The sequence below is a fragment of the Bufo bufo genome, chromosome 5, assembly GCF_905171765.1.
Source record: "Bufo bufo chromosome 5, aBufBuf1.1, whole genome shotgun sequence".
Classification (NCBI taxonomy): domain Eukaryota; kingdom Metazoa; phylum Chordata; class Amphibia; order Anura; family Bufonidae; genus Bufo; species Bufo bufo.
In genome coordinates this window covers 311,338,129-311,364,390 of record NC_053393.1, presented here as the reverse complement: position 1 = coordinate 311,364,390, position 26,262 = coordinate 311,338,129, and the positions used below count along the sequence as shown (strand labels likewise).

At 45.2% G+C, this 26,262-nt stretch overlaps 1 protein-coding gene across 2 annotated transcripts in view; it reads left to right on the top strand.

The window, feature by feature from the left end:
* The first annotated feature begins 6,541 nt into the window (after positions 1–6,541).
* The window catches only part of EXOC3 (exocyst complex component 3), a 37,428-nt gene continuing 17,707 nt past the window's right edge, over positions 6,542–26,262 (top strand). Inside the window, exons 1-5 of one of the 2 annotated variants that reach the window (XM_040432145.1) lie at positions 6,542–6,620; positions 8,358–8,502; positions 9,589–9,808; positions 22,469–23,150; positions 25,523–25,640. In XM_040432145.1, the coding sequence (XP_040288079.1) occupies positions 8,359–8,502; positions 9,589–9,808; positions 22,469–23,150; positions 25,523–25,640 (1,164 nt within the window). In that variant the 5' untranslated portion in view covers positions 6,542–6,620; position 8,358. Of the gene's footprint in view, positions 6,621–8,352; positions 8,503–9,588; positions 9,809–22,468; positions 23,151–25,522; positions 25,641–26,262 lie in introns of both variants that reach the window. The other variant, XM_040432144.1, reaches the window with a different exon arrangement.

Here is a 26,262-nt window from a genome sequence, read left to right as displayed (position 1 = left end):
GCATGATGCGCCGGAGAGCCTCAGTAGGGAAATATTACGGCCCAGTGCGCAAGTGCGGCTAACTCCAGAAGATCCATCCGATCTCCGCGCCTGCGCAGTGTGGGGGTAGGGAGATCTCATGGCCATATTTTCTGTTAAATAAATATATATATATTTATTTAACAGAAAATATGGCCATGAGATCTCCCTAGGCAAAGTGTGGATAAATTTATAGATAAATAATTATGGATTTATAAATATATATATATATATATTTATTTAAAGGGAACCTGTCACCGGGATTTTGTGTATAGCGCTGAGGACATGAGATGCTAGATGGCCCCTAGCACATCCGCAATACCCATTCCCCATAGCTCTGTGTGCTTTTATTGTGGAAAAAACCCTGATTTGAAGCATATGCAAATTAACCTGAGATGAGTCAGAGCTTGAAAATATGACTCTTCTCTGGTCACACAAGTAAGATATGACTCTTTTATGTTAATTTGCATATGTATCAAATCAGTTTTTTTCCACAATAAAAGCACACAGAGCTATGGGGACTGGGAATTGTGGATGTGCTAGCGGCCATCTAGCAGCCCATGTCCTCAGCTCTATACACAAAATCCCGGTGACAGGTTCCCTTTAACAGAAAATATGGCCATGAGAACTCCCTACCCCCACACTGCGCAGGCGCGGAGATCGGATGGATCTTCTGGAGTTAGCCGCGCTTGCGCACTGGGCCGTAATATTTCCTACTGAGGCTCTCCGGCGCATGCGCAGTGTCCCGGTGTGCAGGTGAACTCTCCGCTGAGATTTTCCCTAAACTGTCCGTTTGCGCATGCGCAGATCGTCAAAACCCAGGAACAAGTAGGGTAATAGTTAATTTCTAACGATAATTTGTTTTCCCTTAGTCCTAACAGTGGCACAAATGGGGTATTCTGCCCCTGTGGACTGGTTAGGACAGGTGGAAGTTTAATGAAACAATAAAAATAAAAAAAACACTGGCATGCACACGCCCTCCCTGCCCCCAATAAAGAGGGGTGTGACCCTCCAAACCATGTGTAATTACAAGTAGACAACCATAATCTCAATTAATAAACATAGGGGGGGAAATTTGTGTGCCACTGTTAGGACTAAGGGAAAACAAATTATCGTTAGAAATTAACGATTCCCTTACGTCCTAACCAGTGGCACAAATGGGGATTTAGCAGGTAGAAACCCCCATGGGAGGGTCCTCATGCCTGGCGGAAGATAACACTGTCCGGCCAAATGAGGAATAACTATGTATTCTGGTATCCACTCTATAGTGTGAGATAAAAGTGGAGTGAGAACTCCAAGAAGCTGACTTACAGATCACGTCCAATGGGATCGAGCTTCTCTCTGCAAAAGAAGTGGCCACTGCTCGAGTAGAGTGGGCCCTTACAAATTCAGGGGGCTCCGAGCCCTGAGACATATAAGACTCCCGAATTGCCTCTTTAATCCAGCGACTGATGGAGGGCTTAGAGGCTTTCCTCCCCTTATGGGTACCGGAAAAAAGGATAAGGAGGTTTTCATCCTTCCTAAATACCTTGGAGCGTTCCAGGTAAATCCTAAGACATCTCGCAATATCGAGGGTATAGAGCCCTCTTTCCTCAGAGGAGGGGGGTGGAGCCAAAGTTGGTAGGGAGATCACCTGATTGATATTGTCAAAGGAAGGAACCTTTGGGATGAAGGTAGGTAAAAATTTTAGAAGTACCCGATCCTGTAGGAACTTCGTATATGGCTCAAAGGCAGAAAAAGCCTGGAGTTCCCCAACTCCCCAACTTGCAGAGGTAACAGCTAACAAGAAGGTGATCTTCCAGGTCAGGAACCTGAATCCCGCCTCCTCTAGGGGCTCAAAGGGGGGAGATGATAACCCCCTGAGCACGACCGACAAATCCCAGGACGGGATAGGTCTGATTACTGTAGGCTTTAATCTTGAGGCTCCCTTCAGGAACCTCTTGATAAGGGGGTCTTGAGAAATAGCTCTGTTGAGACAAGCAGAGATTGCTGAAATCTGCACTTTAAGGGTAGCTGGTGATAGCCCCCTGTCCAGACCGTCCTGAAGAAATTGGAGGATCATCGGGATGGAAGCTTCAGCGGATCTTTGCTGATGTCTTGTACACCAGGATGAAAAGATCTTCCAGATTCTGGAGTAGGCCTTATTGGTAGCTTCTGATCTGGAGTGCTCCAGGGTTCTCAAGACAGACCCCGATAGCCCTTCTATCCCTGGAAGGGACTGATCAACCTCCAGGCCGTCATGTTGAACATTTGAGGAGACCTGGGTGCCCCCCGACACCAGTACTCTCTCTGGGGGAAGCCTCAGAAATTGACCCCGACTCATCTGTAAGAGTTGGGTAAACCAAGCTCTTTTCGGCCAGTATGGGATAATGGCGATAACTGACGCTTGGTCCTGCCTGATTTTCATCAAGACCCTTGGTATCAAGGAAATTGGAGGGAAGATGTAGGCCAGCCTGAACCTCCATGGGATAGACAGCACATCTATTGCCACCGGGTTGTCCTCCCTGTAAAGGGAGCAATACTTCTCCACCTTGGTGTTGAACCTCGTTGCCATGAGATCGATCTCTGGCATGCCCCACCTGAGCGTTATCTCCTTGAAGACCTCTGGATGAAGTGACCATTCTCCGGTTGGAAGACCTCGGCTCGGACGATCCGCAATCACATTGGGAACTCCGCGAATGTGAACGGCTGATAAGTGGGTGAGGTTCAGTTCTGCCCAATCCAAAATCACCCCTATCTCTCTCAGGAGACTTTGTGACCTCGTGCCTCCCTGCTTGTTGATATACAGTACAGCGGTTATGCTGTCTGACTGTACCTTCACTGCCTTCCCTCGCATGATGGGAGCAAAATGAAGAAGAGCTAGTCTGATTGCTCTGATCTCCAGGAGATTCGATGACAATAACCTCTCCTGAGGTGTCCAAGTTCCCTGGACTGTTTTGTCCTGAAGATGCGCACCCCAGCCTACTAGGGATGCGTCTGAAGTAAGTATGATCCAAGAGGGTTGGATCAGGGACTTGCCGTCCGTGAGGTAGGACCACCACCCCAGAGAGGATCGGACTTTGTAAGGCAGGGAGAGCACGGAATTGAGTCCCACCGGACTGTAATTCCACTTGGCTAATACTTCCGACTGGAGCCGACGTAGGTGCCATAATGCCCAAGGTACCGCCTCTGCGGTTGAAGACATTAGTCCCAACAACCTCATCCACGTTCGAATCGTTACCTGTTTTGGTACAGAGAGAGAACGGGCTGTTTGTTGCACGGATTGCCTTCTTTCGGGAGTGAGATGAATTGTCATCCTGATTGAATCCACCATGAACCACAGGAACCTTACCGAGGTGGCTGGTTGAAGTTGGGATTTGTCCCAATTGATTATCCATCCTAACTGATGTAGGAATGTAACAGCCTGTTGGATGTGTTGGGACAGGATCGCTTGGGAAGGAGCTCTGAGGAGCCAGTCGTCCAGGTATAGAACTATGCTCAGGCCCTGAAGCCTTAGAGCGGCCACCACAGAGACCACTACTTTGGTGAACGTGTGTGGGGCTGAAGAAATCCCAAATGGGAGGGCCACAAACTGAAAATGTTTTAGGACCCCCCTGATGTTTACCGCGATCCTTAAGAATCTTCTGGACCCAGGATGGATGGGAATATGGAGATAAGCATCCTTGAGGTCTAAGGTTGCCAAGAAATCTCCCGGCATAAGAAGATTGGTCACTGACTGGATAGTTTCCATACGGAACTTCTTCTGTTTTATGAAACGGTTGAAGAACCTCAGATCTATAATCATCCTCCAACCACCGGTACTCTTGGGTACCAGGAAAACTGGGGAGTAGATACCTGTTCCCCTCTCTTGGAGAGGAACCTCTTCTAAGGCCCCCTTCTGGAAGTATTCTAGCAAGTAGCTTTCTAGAATCTTCTGCTTGTTGCTGGGAAGAAGCCTTGTCTGGACAAACTTGTCCAGAGGCAAACTGCTCAAGTCTACAAGGTAGCCATGAGAAATTACACGCAGGACCCAACTGTCCTGGATATGATCCTGCCAACAAGGTAGAAAGTGCTGTAGGCGGCCGCCTACGGGAATGTGGGGAGAAGGGAGCCCGAGATCTCCAGTCAGACCGGCTAAATACCAAGAGCCTCGAGGAGGCCCGCAATCAGAGCGCCGAGGACTTCTTGGGGGGTCTAGAACCCCGAGAGGATCTTCCTCCTCTACGGGAACCCCAATTCCTCTGGGGTCTGGGTTGCGGTTCCGCTCTGGAACTATACCCCTTGCCCCGACCACGAAAGGACTGCTGGGGAAGGGACTTGCCCTTCTTGTCCGACAGCCCCTCCATTATGTGGTCCAGCTCTGCACCAAAGAGTTTGCCGGGTTCATATGCCATGGCACAGAGGTTATGTTTTAAGGTCGTATCGGCCTTCCAAGGTTTCAACCAAAGCGGACGCCTGCCCGCGGTTGAAAGAGCCATGGTCTTGGATGCCAGCTTCAGTTGTTGTGGAGCTGCGTCGCACAAGAAGTCAATGGCTAAGCTGGCCGTCTTACATGAGGCCAGAATGTCGTCCCTAGAGACCCCTTGGTCCAGGTCAGACTGGATTTGAGAAAATCTAGATTTTAGAAAATTCGCCACTTCGGACGAGGAAATTGCGACTGAGGCAGAAGCGGAGGCTGAGGAGTAAGCGCGCAGTCCGCCTTCCGGTCCATCGGGTCCAGCAAACTTGACCCGTCGTCAGAAGGGATCAGGGTCCTTCTGGATAATTTTGCTATCGCCATGTCCACTTTGGGGACAGGCCCCCAGGACGATACCTGATCCTCTTTAACCGGGAACACCGCCTTGAACCTTTTGGTCAACACTGGACCTTTCTCTGGCTTTCTCCACTCTGTTTTCATCAGAGACAGGAGAGAATCATCCGCTTTAAAGGCCCTAGGCCCCCTAGAGGCAGAGGATGAGGCTTCCCCCGGATCAACGTCCTGGTCCCCCGACCGGACGGATTTTAGTAGTCGCTGGGCCTTCTCCAGCGGAAAAAAATATGCAAAACCATCCTCCTCATCCGAGGAGGAAGAGGCTGAACCCTCTCTCGCCTCCTGACCCCCCGAGACCTCCATAGCACGATGGGGGGAGGAGGGACGATGACGCTTGGAGACCAGGGCACTCTTCAATTCCTGAATGGAGGCGTTGACCTGGGTCATGTTGGACTCCATGTACCCCTTCACCCAATCGACCACGTCGTGGACAGATGGCTCCAGCTGGGGGAGGGTCTTGGCCCTGCAGGATGGGCACCGGGAGAAATCGTAAGAGTCCTCCAGGACGATCTGACAGTCATGGCACTGCAGGTGGCGCCTCTTGCCCGCGGACTTCCTGCTGGGCTCTCGCTCACCGTCACCGGTAGACGACATGGCTAAAAATTAAAAAGAGACATGAATTTAGCAAAATTCAAGAAAACAGCGCTTAATCGCAAGCTTCAGGATCTTTACCCAGAAGATCCTAGCAAGCTCTATATAAATCAGCACAAAGAAGATTTTCAGCACACAGAGGTAACAACACTCTAGCACCAAACCACACTCAAGGTTAACAGTAAGCTGCGCTCCAGGAGACTGAACCTGGAGCTTCATCCAGTTTAAATAGGGTTGCTGGCGCCAAAAAGGAAGCCCCGCCCACAAAGGGGGCGGGGTAAACCTCTGAGTTTATATCTTTAACTAAAAGAAAAAACTAAAAGAAAAAACATTATATTTTGGACCCAGAGAGGGACCCTGAAGCATTTAAAGGCCCCCCACGGCCTTATAACATGAAAATACACCTCCGGCCGACGATTTGATCGGCCGGAGCGAAAACCCGGAAGTGACATCACCTGACGTCACTTCCGCAGGAAGGCGGCGCCCGGCCGAACATGCGGGACGCCACCACCGCCGCTCCAGCACTCCGGCTCAGAAAAGGTAGGCCCCACAGTAGCAGGGCTCTCTACAAGGGAGGCAAACAGCGGCATAAACCGGAGGAACATCCTCCACCGCATCGGAGGAGCGGCGCAGCTCCCAAGGGAACACACAAGACCCCCGAGATTTAAACAAAAAAGGGGGGAAAAAACAAACACTCTCTCCACCGAGGGATGGAGGAGTGCACCACCCGTCGCGTCCTGTCCGCAGGACAGAAAAAAACACATGGTTTGGAGGGTCACACCCCTCTTTATTGGGGGCAGGGAGGGCGTGTGCATGCCAGTGTTTTTTTTTTTTTGATTGTTTCATTAAACTTCCACCTGTCCTAACCAGTCCACAGGGGCAGAATACCCCATTTGTGCCACTGGTTAGGACGTAAGGGAATGTAACGTTACACCGACTATTTCCCATGACTGGGGAGGACCAGGTCCCTGTGAGTCATGGGATTTAGTCACAACCACCATACACCTCCTCAAAGTAACCTAAGCAAGCTGACGTCGTCACCGAGCCGCCCCTTCCTAACAGTCCCGCCAATCACAGCAGGCGTAAGACGTAGTGGAAGGGTCAGCTGCTAAAATGAGCGCGGTGATTGGCGCGTCTGCCGTGTGGTGGGCGGGACCAGACAGTAGGGAAGTGTATTGCTTCCGGTAGTGGCCGTCACAAGACTGAGCTGCGCTAGAGCTGGGTATGATGCTTCTTGTCTCCGCTGTGGTGGTACTCGGGGCGGATCCGCTGCGGTTTGGGGACGTGTGGGCTGTGTGCCCCGAATCCCGTACACGTTCATAGTGGTTGTCCCGGCCCCCAATAACGGTGCAGCTCGGGCTCCTCATAGTGTAGGGCATGACGGAGTGCCACATTCATGTCTGCTCCTGCCATTCATTCCCAGAAGGAGAAAGTGCCAGTCTATCACCACCCTGGTCCTTAGATCCTGCACGGGGTGAGGTGGGGTCACGGAGGTTTTAGGGGTTCTGATCTGTGCCCGGGTATTATACTGGAGTGCAAGGAAAGCAAAACATAGTACTTACCTCTTACGTCTCCCCCGCCCCTGATGGGTTTTGTTTACATATGGGGAGTAGTGCCATGGTGTATAACCGCATGTGGGCATAAGCAAAGACTGGCACCGGAGAGGTGACTCATTTACCAGGAAGGGTGAGCTCTACCAAGACTGGTGGAAAGGAAAACTGACCTAGTTGCCCCTAGCAACCAATCAGATTCCACCTTTTATTTTTCCGCACTCCTTTGGAAAATGGAAGGTGGTTTCTGATTGGTTGCTGTGGTCAAGTAAGCCGTTTTCCATTCCACCTGTTTTGAATAATCTCCCCGTGTTTTCGTTCAGTTTCACCTGCCGGACTTGCCAGCTGCTGATAACCGATCGTTGTTGTGGCGTCACTGCTGTGACAACCCATTTAAGATAAGTGGGTGTCCTTAGGGTTCATGCACAGATCCCCGCCGTGTGCATGCTGCCATTTTCTTTTTCAGTTCAATAGAAATGTCCTATCCTTTTCCGGACATGTTCAATCTTTTTTGTGGGGTCATGGAATGGACGTGCGGAGTCCGAAACTGATTTGCAAAAAACGTGGATCGGATGCAGATCAAACTTAGTCATGTGCATGAAGCCTTAGGGTACTTTCCCAGTAGCGTTATTCTTTTCCGGCGCTGAGTTCCGTCCTAGGGGCTCAATACCGGAAAAGAACTGATCAATTTTATCCTAATACATTCTGAATGGAGAACAATCAGGAGGTCTTCAGTTCAGTCACTGTGCGGTTTTTGGACAGAGAAAATACTGCAGCATGCTATGGTATTTTCTCCATCCAAAATTCCGGAACACTTGCCGGCATTATTTTCCATTGAAATGTGTTTGTGCCGGATCCGGCCCTAAGTGTTCCGTAAAAAGGGATCCGTTTTCCCGAATAACACCGGAGAGACAGATCCGGTATTGCAATGCTTATGTGGCGCACACCGTCATCCTGCTGTGGTACAGGTCGTGTGTTTTTTAAGGAGGACCTGTCGCCTTTTCTGACATGACTAGTTTAGTAATGCCCTGCATTCCCAATGTTAAGAACAATTCTGGAGAAACCATTCTTATATAACTCTGTGTCATGCTATTCTTCTGTTATTCCTACTAGACGTTTATGAATGCATTGCCATAGTCAATAATGGTCCATCTGGGTGCTACCATTTGGGGGAGGGACATTATCCAGTCCGTGCAGAAACACACTCCCAACTGGTAACATCCCTTTACTGCAGAATACTGGCAATTCATTAATAAACTTCTAGTAGGAATAGTAGAGGAATAGCACAACGTAGAGTTATGTGATGCTCCAGTATTATTCCATGGGGAATGTAAGTAGTCAGGAGAGGCGACAGGTCCGGGTTCTTTATGATATATGTGACCTTTGTCTTTGTTTTCCTATAAGCTCAGCATGGAGGAGCCAGACAGAGAGGCAGTGGCCACTGCTGTGCAGCGCGTGGCAGGGATGCTGCAAAGGCCAGATCAGCTGGATAAAGTGGAGCAGTATCGGAGAAGAGAGGCCCGGAAAAAAGCTTCTGTGGAGGCCAGGCTAAAGGCAAGCTTTTATGTTATGGGCCCTTCTGTAGTTTATTTTTTACGACCACCTCCTTGGTTCAGTTAGGCCTTATTCACACATGCATGATGAAATCCGTGATAAGAGGGTCAGTGATCCATCCGAGAAGATTTCTGTTTGGTCCATGTGTCATCCATGTTCCACAGACACTACACAGTTTAAAATTAATTTTCAGAGCATCTCCTATAGGTGGTCCATGAAACACGGAACGTGTCCGTGTTTTTCACGGCTCCATAGACTATAATGGGTGTGATGCAATTTTAAAATGAATGGATATGTGTGCTGTCCGTGTAAAGCACGTACAGCCCACGTCCATAATTCACTGACGTGTGCCTATGGTCTTAGACTGGTGGCCAGGGGCCCACTGAGAATTTAGAGTGGACCTAGCCTGAGGATAGGCCATCAACATCTGATTGCTTGGTGTCCGACACCCAACACCCCTGCCAATCCGCTGTTTCACACCAGAACGACACATCTCTGTCCCCTGTGCAGAGGGCGCAGCGTGTAGCTGCAGCACTGCTGCCATTACAGTGTATGGGAGCAGTGCTGCAGTCACCAGCTCCGTCCACTGCACAGGGGACAAAGGTGTATAGTTTGCTCTGGACCTACTCAAGACCAGCTGACTGGCGTGGGTGTGGGGTGTCAGACTCCCCAATGATATTGATTGCTTGTCCTGAGGATAGGTTATCAGTGTTAAATCCCAGAAAACCACTTTAAATGAGTTGTCTTAGCGTAAAGTAAAACTGACAGCAGAATATGTAATAAATCAAAACGTGTTACTCACCTGTTAAATTTTCCACTGCAAAAGCGGAGATGCTTCCATGATCCTCCACTGGTATTTGTCTATATGCCACAAGTGATGGCATGCTATACTGGCATTAGTGTTCATGTGCCGCTTTTACTGGCATCACCTCTGCAGCCAGTCTTTGGTATGGGGCCACTGGAGCATTGATGCTGAGGCGAACAGGGATTTAACAGCTGAGTAATGTTTTTTTTATTTTATAAATTTTCTTTTGGCAGCCTTTTTTAACTCTAGGCAAGTGACTTCTGGAAATGCTCTTTTTATAGGCTGCCATCCAGTCACAACTCGATGGTGTGAGAACAGGCTTGAACCAGCTTCACAATGCTCTGAATGATGTAAAAGACATCCAGCAGTCTTTAGGAAACCTCAGCAGAGACTGGCGGCAGAGTATAAATACCATTGAGAGCTTGAAAGATGTGAAGGACGCCGTCGTACAGCACAGCCAACTTGCAGCAGCAGTGGAGAACCTCAAGAACATTTTCTCTGGTAGATCACAAAGAAATGTGTATTATATAATCTTGTTTTACCTGCAACAACCATTGCATCCCAGTACGTTATATACCGTCTGTGTCTAACTGATTGTTCACTGAAAGGAGGTGTCCAGCCGTTTCTCTTCATTTTTATTTTTTAAAGAAGTGGCAGAATTACATTTAACCCCTTAAGGACTTATGACGTACCGGTACGGCATGGTTCCCGAGTCCTTAAGGACCCATGACATACCTGTACATCATGTGTATTTCCGATCACCACCGCCCTGCGGGCGGTGATCGGAACCCGGTGCCTGCTCAAATCATTGAGCAGGCACCTTGGCTAAATGCGAGGGGGGAGTCCCGCTACCCCCCCCCCCCCCCCCGTGTCTGCGATCGCCGCAAACCGCAGGTCAATTCAGACCTGGAGTTTGCGGCTTTACCTGGGGTTTGCGGCGGCGTGTGGCGGTGCCATCGAGTCCCCTGGATCTCACAGGCCCCGGAAGCTGTATGAGTAATACAAACAGTATTACTCATACAGCCAATGCATTCCAATACAGAAGTATTGGAATGCATTGTAAAAGGGATTAGACCCCCAAAAGTTGAAGTTCCAAAGTGGGACAAAAAAATAAAGTGAAAAAAAAGTTGAAAAAAATAAATTTTTTGGGGGGAAAACTTTAAAGTTTCAAGTAAAAATAAACAAAAACGTAATTTTCCCTAAATAAAGTGAATTTTTTTTTGTAAAAAATAGGGGAAAAAAAAAAAGTATACATATTAGGTATCGCCACGTCCGTATGGACCGGCTCTATAAATATATCACATGACCTAACCCCTCAGATGAACACCATAAAAAATAAAAACTGTGCTAAATAAACCATTTTTTTGTCACCTTACATCACAAAAAGTACAACAGCAAGCGATCAAAAAGGTGTTTTCCCACCAAAATAGTACCAATCTAACCGTCACCTCATCCCACAAAAAATGAGCCCCTACCTGAGACAATCGCCCAAAAAATAAAAAAAACTATGGCTCAGAATATGGAGACACTAAAACATCATTTTTTTTTTTTTTTGTTTTAAAAAAGCTGTTATTGTGTAAAACTTACCAAATATGTATACATTTTTTTTTATTTATGTAAGTTTTACACAATAACAGCTTTTTTAAAACAAACAAAAAAAATGATGTTTTGACTTTACATTGAAAGTCAAAACATTGTGAACTAAGTATGCTGCCATGGAGAGCGGCGCCCGGGGATCTCACTGCACTTACTATTATCCCTGGGCGCCGCTCTCCATGGCAGCATACTTAGTTCACAATGTTTTTCAAGGTGAAAGGTCCTCTTTAACCACTTAAGGACCACAGGTTTATACCCCCCTAAAGACCAGGCCCTTTTTTACAAATCGGCACTACACTACTTTCACCGTTTATTGCTCGGTCATGCAACTTACCACCCAAATGAATTTTACCTCCTTTTCTTCTCACTAATAGAGCTTTCATTTGGTGGTATTTCATTGCTGCTGACATTTTTACTTTTTTTGTTATTAATCGAAATTTAACGATTTTTTTGCAAAAAAATGACATTTTTCACTTTCAGTTGTAAAATTTTGCAAAAAAAACGAGATCCATATAGAAATTTTGCTCTAAATTTATAGTTCTACATGTCTTTGATAAAAAAAAAATGTTTGGGTAAAAAAAAAATGGTTTGGGTAAAAGTTATAGCGTTTACAAACTATGGTACAAAAATGTGAATTTCCGCTTTTTGAAGCAGCTCTGACTTTCTGAGCACCTGTCATGTTTCCTGAGGTTCTACAATGGCCAGACAGTACAAACACCCCACAAATGACCCCATTTCGGAAAGTACACACCCTAAGGTATTCGCTGATGGGCATAGTGAGTTCATAGAACTTTTTATTTTTTGTCACAAGTTAGCGGAAAATGATGATTTTTTTTTTTTTATTTTTTTTTTTCTTACAAAGTCTCATATTCCACTAACTTGTGACAAAAAATAAAAACTTCTATGAACTCACTATGCCCATCACGAAATACCTTGGGGTCTCTTCTTTCCAAAATGGGGTCACTTGTGGGGTAGTTATACTGCCCTGGCATTCTAGGGGCCCAAATGTGTGGTAAGGAGTTTGAAATCAAATTCTGTAAAAAATGACCAGTGAAATCCGAAAGGTGCTCTTTGGAATATGGGCCCCTTTGCCCACCTAGGCTTCAAAAAAGTGTCACACATCTGGTATCTCTGTATTCAGGAGAAGTTGAGGAATGTGTTTTGGGGTGTCTTTTTACATATACCCATGCTGGGTGAGATAAATATCTTGGTCAAATGCCAACTTTGTATAAAAAAATGGGAAAAGTTGTCTTTTGCCAAGATATTTCTCTCACCCAGCAGGGGTATATGTAAAATGACACCCCAAAACACATTCCCCACCTTCTCCTGAGTACGGGGATACCAGATGTGTGACACTTTTTTGCAGCCTAGGTGGGCAAAGGGGCCCATATTCCAAAGAGCACCTTTCGGATTTCACAGGTCATTTTTTACAGAATTTGATTTCAAACTCCTTACCACACATTTGGGCCCCTAGAATGCCAGGGCAGTATAACTACCCCACAAGTGACCCCATTTTGGAAAGAAGAGACCCCAAGGTATTCGCTGATGGGCATAGTGAGTTCATGGAAGTTTTTATTTTTTGTCACAAGTTAGTGGAATATGAGACTTTGTATGGAAAAAAAAAAAATAAAAAAAAAATCAGCATTTTCCACTAACTTGTGACAAAAAATAAAAAATTCTAGGAACTTGCCATGCCCCTCACGGAATACCTTGGGGTGTCTTCTTTCCAAAATGGGGTCACTTGTGGGGTAGTTATACTGCCCTGGCATTTTCCAGGGGCCCTAATGTGTGGTAAGTAGGTAAATGACCTGTGAAATCCTAAAGGTGCTCTTTGGAATATGGGCCCCTTTGCCCACCTAGGCTGCAAAAAAGTGTCACACATGTGGTATCGCCGTATTCAGGAGAAGTTGGGGAATGTGTTTTGGGGTGTCATTTTACATATACCCTTGCTGGGTGAGAGAAATATCTTGGCAAAAGACAACTTTTCCCATTTTTTTTATACAAAGTTGGCATTTGACCAAGATATTTCTCTCACCCAGCATGGGTATATGTAAAATGACACCCCAAAACACATTCCCCAACTTCTCCTGAGTACGGCGATACCAGATGTGTGACACTTTTTTGCAGCCTAGATGCGCAAAGGTGCCCAAATTCCTTTTAGGAGGGCATTTTTAGACATTTGGATACCAGACTTCTTCTCACGCTTTGGGGCCCCTAGAATGCCAGGGCAGTATAAATACCCCACATGTGACCCCATTTTGGAAAGAAGACACCCCAAGGTATTCAATGAGGGGCATGGCGAGTTCATAGAATTTTTTTTTTTTTTGGCACAAGTTAGCGGAAATTGATATTTTTTATTTTTTTCTCACAAAGTCTCCCGTTCCGCTAACTTGGGACAAAAATTTCAATCTTTCATGGACTCAATATGCCCCTCACGGAATACCTGGGGGTGTCTTGTTTCCGAAATGGGGTCACATGTGGGGTATTTATACTGCCCTGGCATTCTAGGGGCCCTAAAGCGTGAGAAGAAGTCTGGAATATAAATGTCTAAAAAATTTTACGCATTTGGTTTCCGTGAGGGGTATGGTGAGTTCATGTGAGATTTTATTTTTTGACACAAGTTAGTGGAATATGAGACTTTGTAAGAAAAAAATAATAATAATTCCGCTAACTTGGGCCAAAAAAATGTCTGAATGGAGCCTTACAGAGGGGTGATCAATGACAGGGGTGGTGATCAATGACAGGGGGGTGATCAATGACAGGGGGGGTGATCAGGGAGTCTATATGGGGTGATCACCACAGTCATTGATCATGCCCCTGTAAGGCTTCATTCAGACGTCCGGATGCGTTTTGCGGATCCGATCCATCTATCAGTGGATCCGTAAAAATCATGCGGACGTCTGAATGGAGCTTTACAGGGGGGTAATCAATGACAGGGGGGTAATCAATGACAGGGGGGTGATCAGGGAGTCTATATGGGGTGATAACCACAGTCATTGATCATGCCCCTGTAAGGCTTCATTCAGACGTCCGGATGCGTTTTGCGGATCCGATCCATCTATCAGTGCATCCGTAAAAATCATGCGGACATCTGAATGGAGCTTTACAGGGGGGTAATCAATGACAGGGGGGTGATCAGGGAGTCTATATGGGGTGATAACCACAGTCATTGATCACGCCCCTGTAAGGCTTCATTCAGACGTCCGGATGCGTTTTGCGGATCCGATCCATCTATCAGTGCATCCGTAAAAATCATGCGGACATCTGAATGGAGCTTTACAGGGGGTAATCAATGACAGGGGGGTGATCAGGGAGTCTATATGGGGTGATCACCACAGTCATTGATCATGCCCCTGTAAGGCTTCATTCAGACGTCCGGATGCGTTTTGCGGATCCGATCCATCTATCAGTGGATCCGTAAAAATCATGCGGACATCTGAATGGAGCTTTACAGGGGGGTAATCAATGACAGGGGGGTGATCACCACAGTCATTGATCATGCCCCTGTAAGGCTTCATTCAGACGTCCGGATGTGTTTTGCGGATCCGATCAATCTATCAGTGCATCCGTAAAAATCATGCGGACATCTGAATGGAGCTTTACAGGGGGGTAATCAATGACAGGGGGGTAATCAATGACAGGGGGGTGATCAGGGAGTCTATATGGGGTGATCAGGGGCTAATAAGGGGTTAATAAGTGACGGGGGGGGGTGTAGTGTAGTGGTGCTTGGTGCTACTTTACTGAGCTACCTGTGTCCTCTGGTGGTCGATCCAAACAAAGGGGACCACCAGAGGACCAGGTAGCAGGTATATTAGACGCTGTTATCAAAACAGCGTCTAATATACCTGTTAGGGGTTAAAAAAACACATCTCCAGCCTGCCAGCGAACGATCGCCGCTGGCAGGCTGGAGATCAACTCTCTTACCTTCCGTTCCTGTGAGCGCGCGCGCCTGTGTGCGCGCGTTCACAGGAAATCTCGGCTCACGCGAAATGACGCCTATTGGCGTTAGCGTAGCCTGGGGGAGCCGCCGCAATGACTCCTTTCGGCGTTAGCGTGGCGGCAAGCGGTTAAGGTGAAATAGGGCTGAGTCCTTAAGGGGTTAAAGGGGTTTGCTGTTCACTTCCTGGTTTCCTACTTCTAAGGCTTGGCGGGCTTAGGCAGTTTGAGTGAAGGCCAGCCACGCCTCCTTATGACATCACAATGAGAACTCAGTCGTTCATGTGGATAGGATGAGTCATCAGTTCGGCAACCTGCAGTGTCTGTGAGGCCCATCCCTCCTGCTGGGGAATCATCACTCAGAGAGCTACAGTTTTACACACAAAACCCATTCTGAGCAGCAAAACAATAATTCACTACTATACATCAGCCCAAAAGCATGTTAGCAAGTAGCCAAATGATCTGTGCTTTTGCCTCCCCTAAAATATTACCATCCCCCACCCACCAGCAGTGATGCAGATTTGTTTCCATTACAGCTCTACTACAGTTGTATGTGTATAGATGCATATACAGCCTGCTACATCTGTCTTCCCCAATCCCTCTAGCACTGTGGCTGACCAGTTTCCTATACAGCTCTGCTACATCTGTCTTCCCCAGTCCCCTTTAGCACTGTGGCTGACCAGCTTTCAATACAGCTCTGCTTTATCTGCCACTAAATAAACTTGTCCCCCATTGTCCCTCCACTAAATAAAATTGTCCCTCCACTCTCCTCCGATCGCTCCAGTGCTCACCCCCTCTATGTGCCGCTCGATCCAGAGTCCGCTCTGCATACAGAGCATGTGCGGCTCTGTATCAGACGCGGCAGTGAGGAAAGACGATATGCGCGGCAGCGTGCGCGTACTCGTCTGAATCGCCGGCCGCCTGGGTGAAAAGGGAGAGCGGTCTGTTCAAGCGCGGCCCAATGATGCGGCCGTGGAGTGGTGGCCGTATCTATGGGTTGCCAAATGTCAACAATGGGGTAAGAGGGAAGTGTATTTCTCTATATGGGTGCATTTAAAAAAATAGAAGCTTTTTACAAAAATGATGTATGGCACCAGTGTAAACTTTTAAAAGATGATCTTTCAGATGGAAATACCCCTTTAAAGAAGAACACAAATTACAGTCGGGTCCATAATATTGGGACATCGACACAATTCTAACATTTTTGGCTCTATACACCACCACAGTGGATTTGAAATGAAACTAACAAGACATGCTTTAACTGCAGACTGTCAGCTTTAATTTGAGGGTATTTACATCCAAATCAGGTGAACGGTGTAGGAATTACAACAGTTTACATATGTACCTCCCACTTGTTAGGGGACCAAAAGTAATGGGACAGAATAATAATCATAAATCAAACTTTCACTTTTCAATCCTTTGCAGTCAATTACAGCCTGAAGTCTGGAACGCATAGACATCACCAGACGCTGGGTTTCATCCCTGGTGATGCTCTGCCAGGCCTCTACTGCAACTGTCTTCAGTTCTGCTTGTTCTTGGGGCATTTTCCCTTCAGTTTTGTCTTCAGCAAGTGAAATGCATGCTCAATCGGATTCAGGTCCGGTGATTGACTTGGCCATTGTACAACATTGCACTTCTTTCCCTTAAATAACTCTTTGGTTGCTTTTGTAGTATGCTTTGGGTCACTGTGAAGCGCCGTCCAATGAGTTCTGAAGCATTTGGCTGAATATGAGCAGATAATATTGCCCGAAACACTTCAGAATTCATCCTGCTGCTTTTGTCAGCAGTTACATCAATAAATACAAGAGAACCAGTTCCATTGGCAGCCATACATGCCCACGCCATGACACTACCACCACCATGCTTCACTGATGAGGTGGTATGCTTAGGATCATGAGCAGTTCCTTTCCTTCTCCATAGTCTTCTCTTCTCATCACTCTTGTACAAGTTGATCTTGGTCTTATCTGTCCATAGGATGTTGTTCCAGAACTGTGAAGGCTTTTTTAGCTGTCGTTTGGCAAACTCTAATCTGGCCTTCCTGTTTTTGAGGCTCACCAATGGTTTACATCTTGTGGTGAACCCTCTGTATTCACTCTGGTGAAGTCTTCTCTTGATTGTTGACTTTGACACACATACACCTACCTCCTGGAGAGTGTTCTTGATCTGGCCAACTGTTGTGAAGGGTGTTTTCTTCACCAGGGAAATAATTATTCGGTCATCCACCACAGTTGTTTTCCGTGGTCTTTTGGTGTTGCTGAGCTCTCCGGTGCGTTCCTTCTTTTTAAGAATGTTCCAAACAGTAGTTTTGGCCACGCCTAATGTTTTTGCTATCTCTCTGATGGGTTTGTTTTGTTTTTTCAGCCTAATGATGGCTTGCTTCACTGATAGTGACAGCTCTTTGGATCTCATCTTCAGAGTTGACAGCAACAGATTCCAAATGCAAATAGCACACTTGAAATGAACTCTGGACCTTTTATCTGCTCATTGTAATTGGGATAATGAGGGCCATGGAAGAGCTGAGAAGCCAATTGTCCCATTACTTTTGGTCCCTTAAAGCCTCTTTCACACGGGCGAGTGCAATGCGTGAGGTGAACGCATTGCACCCGCACTGAATCCGGACCCATTCATTTCTATGGGGCTGTGCACATGAGCGGTGATTTTCACGTATCACTTGTGCGTTGCACGAAAATCACAGCATGTTCTATATTGTTTTTTTTACGCAACGCAGGCCCCATAGAAGTGAATAGGGCTGCGTGAAAATCGCAAGCATCCACAAGCAAGTGCGAATGCGGTGCGATTTTCACGCACGGTTGCTAGGAGACGATGGGGATGGAGACCCGATCATTATTATTTTCCCTTATAACATGGTTATAAGGGAAACTAATAGCATTCTTAATACAGAATGCATAGTACAATAGGGTTGGAGGGGTTAAAAAAAATATTTATTTTTTTTAACTCACCTTAATCCACTTGTTCGCGCACCCCGGCTTCTTTTCTGTCTTCATCTTTGCTGTGCACAGGAAAAGGACCTGTGGTGACGGCACTACGCTCATCATATGGTCCGTCACCATGGTAAAAGATCATGTGATGGAGCATGTGATGAGCGCAGTGACGTCATCAAAGGTCCTTTTCCTCAAAGAAGAAGACAGAAGAGAAGCTGCGCGAACAAGTGGATTAAGGTGAGTTAAATTATTTTTTTATTTTTTTTAACCCCTCCAGCCCTATTCTACTATGCATTCTGTATTAAGAATGCTATTATTTTCCCTTATAACCATGGTATTAGGGAAAATAATACAGTCTACACAACACCTAACCCAAACTTCTGTGAAGAAGTTCGGGTTTGTGTACCAAACATGCCGATTTTTCTCACGCGCGTGCAAAAAATACAATGTTGCACATGTTTCCGCAACGCCCGTGTGAAACCAGCCTAACAAGTGGGAGGCACATATGCAAACTGTTGTAATTCCTACACCGTTCACCTGATTTAGATGTAAATACCCTCAAATTAAAGCTGACAGTCTGCAGGTAAAGCACATCTTGTTTGTTTCATTTCAAATTGTGGTGGTGTATAGAGCCAAAAATGTTAGAATTGTGTTGATGTTCCAATATTTCTGGACCTGACTGTATGTTCACAGATCCTCTCCGCTCCCATTATGATGCTTTGGGACCTGGGAAGCTGCAGAACAGGAGTGGTGGGGGATCAATAAGTATTGCTTAATTCAGTAGAGCTGTGATGAAATGCTCCACCCAGCTTGGGTGCTATTCTGCTTTTGTTCTAGATATTGGTTAGGATTTCAGCATTCGGAGCCTCTCTCATCAGACATTAAAGGGGTATTCCATTATTATCAGTCATGTGTACATGCCTGTTTGAGAGCGCACCCCCTTAGTTTTAGGCTTCAGTGGGGCTCCAATGATCAGATGCCTACCAGTGTATTCTGTTAATATCACTGTGAAGGACATATTTACTATGTCCTGATTCATGGCACTTGCAATGACAAGAATATTAGGAAGATTGTGTTGTCATATTAAAGGCTAAAATCTTCATTTTCAAAGATATTGTAGGTGCAGTATTCTGGGAAACAGCATAAAAAGTTTTACTTCCATGTTCTGTATGTTTGTAAGGGCTCTTGCACACGACCGTATGTACTTTGCAGTCTGCAAAACATTGATCCGCAAAAAATACAGATGATGTCCACGTGACATCCGTATTGCATCCAGAATAGGACATACAGAAACAGAATGCACTCGAAGTCACTGCCATTTCTTTTTTGCGGACCCATTGAAGTGAATGGTTCCGCATACAGACCGCAAAAAAAAAAAAAAGTAACGGACATGGAAACAAAATATGTTTGTGTGTGTATGAGCCCTAAGAAAGTGGTAGGAGACTACAGAAAATAAGGCAACAGCCTTTTACTGTGACCCCAGGGGGAGATGTAGGAACTTTCCTTCATGTTACCAGTAAGAGACGATATGTCCTCTCTGATTCACATTTGTCAGGGTCTTTTTTAAAGGGGTTTTCCAAGACTTTAATACTGATGACATATCTTCTGGATAGGTCATCAGTATATGATCGGTGGGTGTCTGACACCTGGGACCGCCGCCGATCAGCTGGCTGAGCTGCGATACCAAGCACAGCTGCTATACAATAGTAAGCACGGTAAAAGCCGTGGCATTCACAAGAAGTGCCTTCCCAAACAGCTGATCTGCGGGGGTCCTGGGTGCCGGACCCCCACCAATCTGATACTGATGACCTAATAAAAATAAATACATAAATAATAAAAAATATAAAAATCATGGGCATTACCGCGTCTGAAAATGCCTGTACTATTAACATATAAAAATATTTATCCCATATGGTGAATGGTGTAATGGAAAAAAGTATCAAAATGGCAAATTCAATATTTTTTTCATTGCTTCTCTTGCCCCAAAAATGTAATTAAATGTGATCAAAAAGTCTCACACACTCCAAAATGGTATCAATTAACCTACATATTGTCCTGCAAAAAATGAGCCACACAGACTGGCGATGTGCAAAAAAGAAATTTTTTTTCAATATTAAAACAAAAAAAAACCTGTGGTATCATAATCATACTGACTCAGGGCATTAAGGGCACAGGTCAGTTTTTCCGCATAGAGAATACTGTAGGGACAAATCCCATAAAACTGGCTTGATTGAGTATTTTTTCCAATTTCACCCCATTTGTTTTTTTTTTTCCCGTTTCCCACTACAATGTATGCCATATTAAATGGTGGTATTAAAAAGTACAATGTATCCTGTAAAAAAAACTGCATGTGAACGGAAAAGTAAAAAAGTTATGGCTGTGGGAAAACAAACAAAAAACCTCTGGTATACAAGGGGTTAAAACATATCAGGTTGTCATTTTGTGTTTAGGAAGCTATTCCCAACAATGCTGCTAAAACCAGGAAAAAAACTATAATATGTATAGTATAATAAACTACCATTGACAATAGGCTCCCATTTTACAAATAGAGATGTATGCTCCTATGACCTGTAATCGCTGTGAGGAGGGGGGAGATGACAGGTCAGCTTTATTACAATGTGGGTTAGATTTCCGTTGATTCATAATAATTGGTGTAAATTTTTTCTAGATTAGTGTTTCTCTTCCTTTTCACTCCATATACCCCATAATGACAAGAAGTGCAAACCAAGTACCCCCCAAGGAAGCGACAGTGATGAATGGTAATAAAATAAGGCCATTCTCATGACGCAGTCGTGCTCTGTTCTATGCCTCTGACAGCAGTTCCTTCAGATTTGACCTAAAGAATAGCGCAGCATGCAGCACTAATCTGTCAGTCAAAGTGACAGACCCATGATGGATTAGGACCCATGATAGATGACTATTACTTTTTACCAACATACAGGAGCAGAGATGTCTCCTCTATTGTAGACGTTCTTTTTCCTCATCTCCATTCATACCAGACCACCATGATGACTTATCTCTGCCAGGTTTGTCCTGCAAGATCCTACTTTTCCATCATCCTCCCACCTTTTGAACACCCGATCATGCTATCCCCAATACTGTGCCCACTGTGCTCCCCAGCAATATACTGCAGAATCAGATAATCCTCTTGAAAAAACAGTACGACTCAGACAGTGTCTCCTTCAATAATTATTGGCACACAGTGCCCTCAAAAATAACTGCGCCAAGCAAATAGTGCCCCTGACAAGTGACGCAAACATAGTGCCTCCCAACAATGACTGCTAGGCTGATACTGTGCCAGGGGGCCCCCATAGTGATAATGTCTCAAAAATCCCACCAATAGTAATAATTCTTTCCCAGAGTGCCTTTAGTAGTAATAGTGCCCCTACAGTGCACCTGATGATGATAATAATAATGTACCCCTTTGTGCCTCAGAAGTAATAATGTTTCCCATGGTCTCCCATTAGTAATAAAGCCCACCATAATGCCCCCAGTTTTAATAATTTACCCTATGGTGCCCCAGTAGCAGCAGGGCCTACTATAATGGCCGTCTGTAGTGGCACAGTAGTATTAATGCCACCTATAGTGCAAGTAGTAATAAAGCCTACCAAAGTGCCCTTCAGTAAAGACCACCATAATGCCTGCTGTAGTATTAAGGCCCCCGCAGTAGGCCCCAGTGTTAAATATTCCGCCTTTATAGTGGCCCCAGTAGTAATAAAGTCCCCATTGCGTGTGCTAGTAGAAAAAATGAACCCTTATAATTGCACCAGTTGAGAAGAAATGCCCCCCCATAATATGTGCCAGTAGTGGAAAATCCCCTTTATAATGTTTGCCAGTAGTCCTTTAACCCATAATACAATGCCATAGCCTTACTACATTGAGAATAGAGGTTTTCTATACTTGGGCTAGTTTCAGACTAGTGTTTACAGATCTGGCAGGCTGTTCCAGATCCTTCACTGCCGGCCAAGAACATGGGCAGCACGGTGGCTCAGTGGTTATCACTGGTGCCTTGCAGTGCTGGGGTCCTAGGTTCGAATCCGACCAAGGAGAACATCTGCATGGAGTTTGTATGTTCTCCCCATGTTTGCGTGGGTTTCCTCCAGTTTCCTCCCACACTCCAAAGACATACTGATAGGGAACTTAGATTGTGAGTTGGATGCCAATGTCTGTAAAGCGCTGCAGAATAGGTCAGTGCTATATAAGTGCATAAAATAAGAATCGGGCGGACAAATATCGCTGCGCGCAATGGTTTGTGTTTGGTTATTCCCTGCATTCTGCGTGGGAACAGCCTGCTGGAAGTGTCTACTGGTGTCTGTCAATCATAGGGAGGGGGAGTGTGCGGAGGTGTTACAAAAGCAGGGCTCCGATTAAGCTGGTGCTCCAACGTGCTTATTTGAATATGAATAAAATGTAGATATCTCTGCAGTTGTTTTAGATAGAGACAAGAGAAAGGTATTTTTGTCAGCCGGTGAACCCATGCCTGGTTTAATAGGGTTGATCATGCTGACAGAGGCTCTCTAACACCTTGCTGGCTGCTGGAGCAGTCCCGCTTACCACCTCACAAGTTGAGAACCACTGTTCTAGAATGTACTAACAGTACAGAATAACCAGCATGTAATAAACAATTGTTGCTTTATATCATATTTTTTTTATCCCAAAACCTAAAAGATTCTTTGCTATTTTACAGTGCCAGAAATTGTAAAAGAGACACAGGATCTCATTGAACAAGGGGAACTATTGGAAGCACATCGCAATTTGATGGACCTGGAATGTTCTCGCGATGACCTGATGTACGAACAATACCGGATGGACAGCAAAAATACTCATGACATGAACCTAATTCAGAATTATTTTGGGGAAGTTCAACATTTATCCGATGAGCTGGCTAAACAGTTGTGGATGGTGATACAGAGATCCATAACCTCTGTTCGGAAGGATCCCACCTTGCTTGTCTCCGTTGTCCGCATCATAGAGAGGGAGGAAAAAATAGACCGCCGTATGGTGGACAGGAAGAAACAGACTGCTTTTATTCCTCCAGGAAGACCTAAAAAGTGGAAAGAAAAGATGTTTCTGGTTCTGGAAAAAACCATTGGAACCAGAATTGAGGGCAGTCAGGCAGAAACCAGAGAGTCAGATAAGATGTGGTTGGTCCGCCATTTGGAAATTATCCGCCGATATGTGCTGGATGATCTCATAGTAGTTAAAAATCTAATGGTGCAATGTTTCCCCCCGACTTATAATATATTCAGCAAGATGTTAGAATTGTATCACCAAGCTCTGTCCTCTCGAATCCAGGAGTTGGCATCAGAAGATCTTGAAGCTAATGAGATTGTCAGCCTCCTCACTTGGGTTTTGAACACCTATCATAGGTAATGCTGCTAAGGTTTGAACAGTCTTTGTTAACCATTTATTGTAAGTATGTATTGTGTTGAGCTTTGAAACCTGGGCGTGCACCTCTGCGGCCAGATTCCGATATTCTGTGCTGTCCTCACCGGACACTTCCAGCGCCAGACAGATCCATTCACACTAATGGGGTCGGCCAGGTTTCCAGTAGGAGTGCTCCCGCTTTTCTAAACAAAATACTGCTGCATCATCCATTTCTATTCTTTTTGTGATATCTTGTGAACCTAGCCTTAGTGGTATCCATCATTACAATGAACAGTTTTTTTTCCATAGTGTTCTAAAGAGTGAGACTTGAAGTGTCTACCCGGGAGCTTTCTTCCATCTTCTCCCTACCCAGCTCAACTTGGTGGACAGGTCTTTTCCTGTTTGTGCATAGGCAATAGATACATACAAATGGGGGTCTCTGTTATCTTTTATCTGCCTGACATTGACTTACAGGGTACCTACCCATAGTCAGCACTAAAGAGACTATATTCTTCCTTCTGGAGGAGAGCGAATGTACATACATTCATGCATTTGTATAGGCAAGTCCCTGCAGAAGACAAGCTCATCCTACAATCTCCTACTCGCTTTTAATGAACTGATAAAAACATGGGGATCTATAATGCTAATTTGTAGACGATAATCTATCCATGAAAATGCTGGTCTGTCATCGATTTCAAATGGCTAAATGCTTGTCCACTCGTCTAAATCTGCCGTTCCACAGTGAGCAACCCCTGTAATCACAACTGCAAAGCCATCAGTCCTTATCTGGGACTAAAGAGAACATGGAGCTGGTCTATGAATGATTTACCGGAGGGTTTGTGAAGTGATTGGGGGTGAAGGTTACAGAAGATCACGGTCGGATTCCCCCCTATCACGCACAGGGTTCTTGCAGTTTGTTTTTATGCTGGGTACTTTGCATCTTCTCACTACAGTAAAGCAAAGTACACATAATCATAAACCTTCGTTATACACTTAGAATTATTTGTGTATGAGATGAAAAAAATACATGAACTTTGCCAGAGAATATCTCAAATGGCAGAATCTGAGGGCGCATTCACAGTCGGCAAAATGCTGATCTCCAAAAAATATGAATGAAGTCCGTGTCACATTATTTATTTTTTTTGGCGGACCCATTGTAACAATGCCTCTTCTTGTCCGCAAGGAGGACAAGAATAGGACATGTTCTATCTTTTTTGCGGGGCTATGAATCGGACATGCAGATGCGGACAGCACATGGTGCGCTGTATGCATATTTGCAGCTCTGTTGAAATAATAGGTCTGCATCCATTCCACAAAAAATGCGGATCGGATGCGGCGCAAAATTCGGTTGTGTGAATGGGGCCTAACTAGGTATTTTTATGACCCAGTAAAGGTCCCACCGATTTCTGTAAAAATGAAAGGTATCAGCACTTGCAGTTTTTGATCCTTTTTTTTTTTTTTTTTTTTCTTTATGGATTCACTCCTGGCTATGGGTCCTGGCTAGTGTTCATTGGGTCACACATCCATGTCACACTGATCCAGAATAAGGCGATGATTATGAACTGGTGAAAGAAAATCTTGGGTTAAAGGAACACCAAGTAAAACTGGTACTGTGTGTTAGGGCGCTGTCACATGAGTGAGTTTTCCATCCGCGTGTGATGCGTGTAGCGATCACATAGCATCTGGACTCAATCCTGACCCATTCATTTCACTAGGTCCGTTTTTCACGCATCATCTCTGCTTTCAGGAAAAATCGCAGCATGTTCTATATTGTGCGTTTTGTAACTCCGTTCTCGCTCCAAAGAAGTGAATGGGCATCCGGATGTAATGTGTTTTTCACTGATGGTTGCAAGGAGATGTACAGTAGATTCTTCTTTTTTTTTTTTTTTTTCTTCACACCTATGAAAAACGCAGATTCCAGATGGAAAGAACACACACTGAAGGCGATCGCAGGGAAAACTGATTAAAATTGTGTGCAAAACCTCCAACTTTTCCTGAACGGATCCTGACACAATCTGTATTGCTCGTGCGAAAGAGGATTTATGCATAGTGCACAGCCTGAAGGTGTGGTGCATTTAAAGGGCAGATCCCAATCAGGCCCTGCAATAAGCATATCACATCAGTTTTCTCTGTAGTGTTCCTTTAGGGTATGTTCCCACACAACAAATTCTTTGCAGAAATCTGCGCAACTGAAAAATCCATTCCATTCATCTGCACCTCGCTGTATGATGTGGGGTATAGTGGGAAATAATGCTTCATCCTAGTCAAACCTGTATTTAGAAGTTTGGCTTAAATTTGTCCTTTTTAATGTTTTTTATGACATTTTTTTATTCTTTACTCAAGGAATAAAGATTTGTTCTTTTCTCTGTCACAGTTCAGAGATGATGGGAAATGCAGAACTGATTCCAGAAGTAGACGTAAAGACTATGAAGCCTCTTCTTTCCCAAGACATTGTAGACCAGCTTCTCCAGAAGTACATGGCGACTCTCAAAGTAAGGTGTCATTCTTCAATTTCTATAGTTGGCTATATATACAGTATACATTCGCCTAAAGAATTATTAGGAACACCTGTTCTATTTCTCATTAATGCAATTATCTAGTCAACCAATCACATGGCAGTTGCTTCAATGCATTTAGGGGTGTGGTCCTGGTCAAGACAATCTCCTGAACTCCAAACTGAATGTCAGAATGGGAAAGAAAGGTGATTTAAGCAATTTTGAGCGTGGCATGGTTGTTGGTGCCAGACAGGCCGGTCTGAGTATTTCACAATCTGCTCAGTTACTGGGATTTTCAGGCACAACCATTTCTAGGGTTTACAAAGAATGGTGTGAAAAGGGAAAAACATCCAGTATGCGGCAGTCCTGTGGGCAAAAATGCCTTGTGGATGCTAGAGGTCAGAGGAGAATGGGCCGACTGATTCAAGCTGATAGAAGAGCAACGTTGACTGAAATAACCACTCGTTACAACCGAGGTATGCAGCAAAGCATTTGTGAAGCCACAACACGCACAACCTTGAGGCGGATGGGCTACAACAGCAGAAGACCCCACCGGGTACCACTCATCTCCACTACAAATAGGAAAAAGAGGCTACAATTTGCACGAGCTCACCAAAAT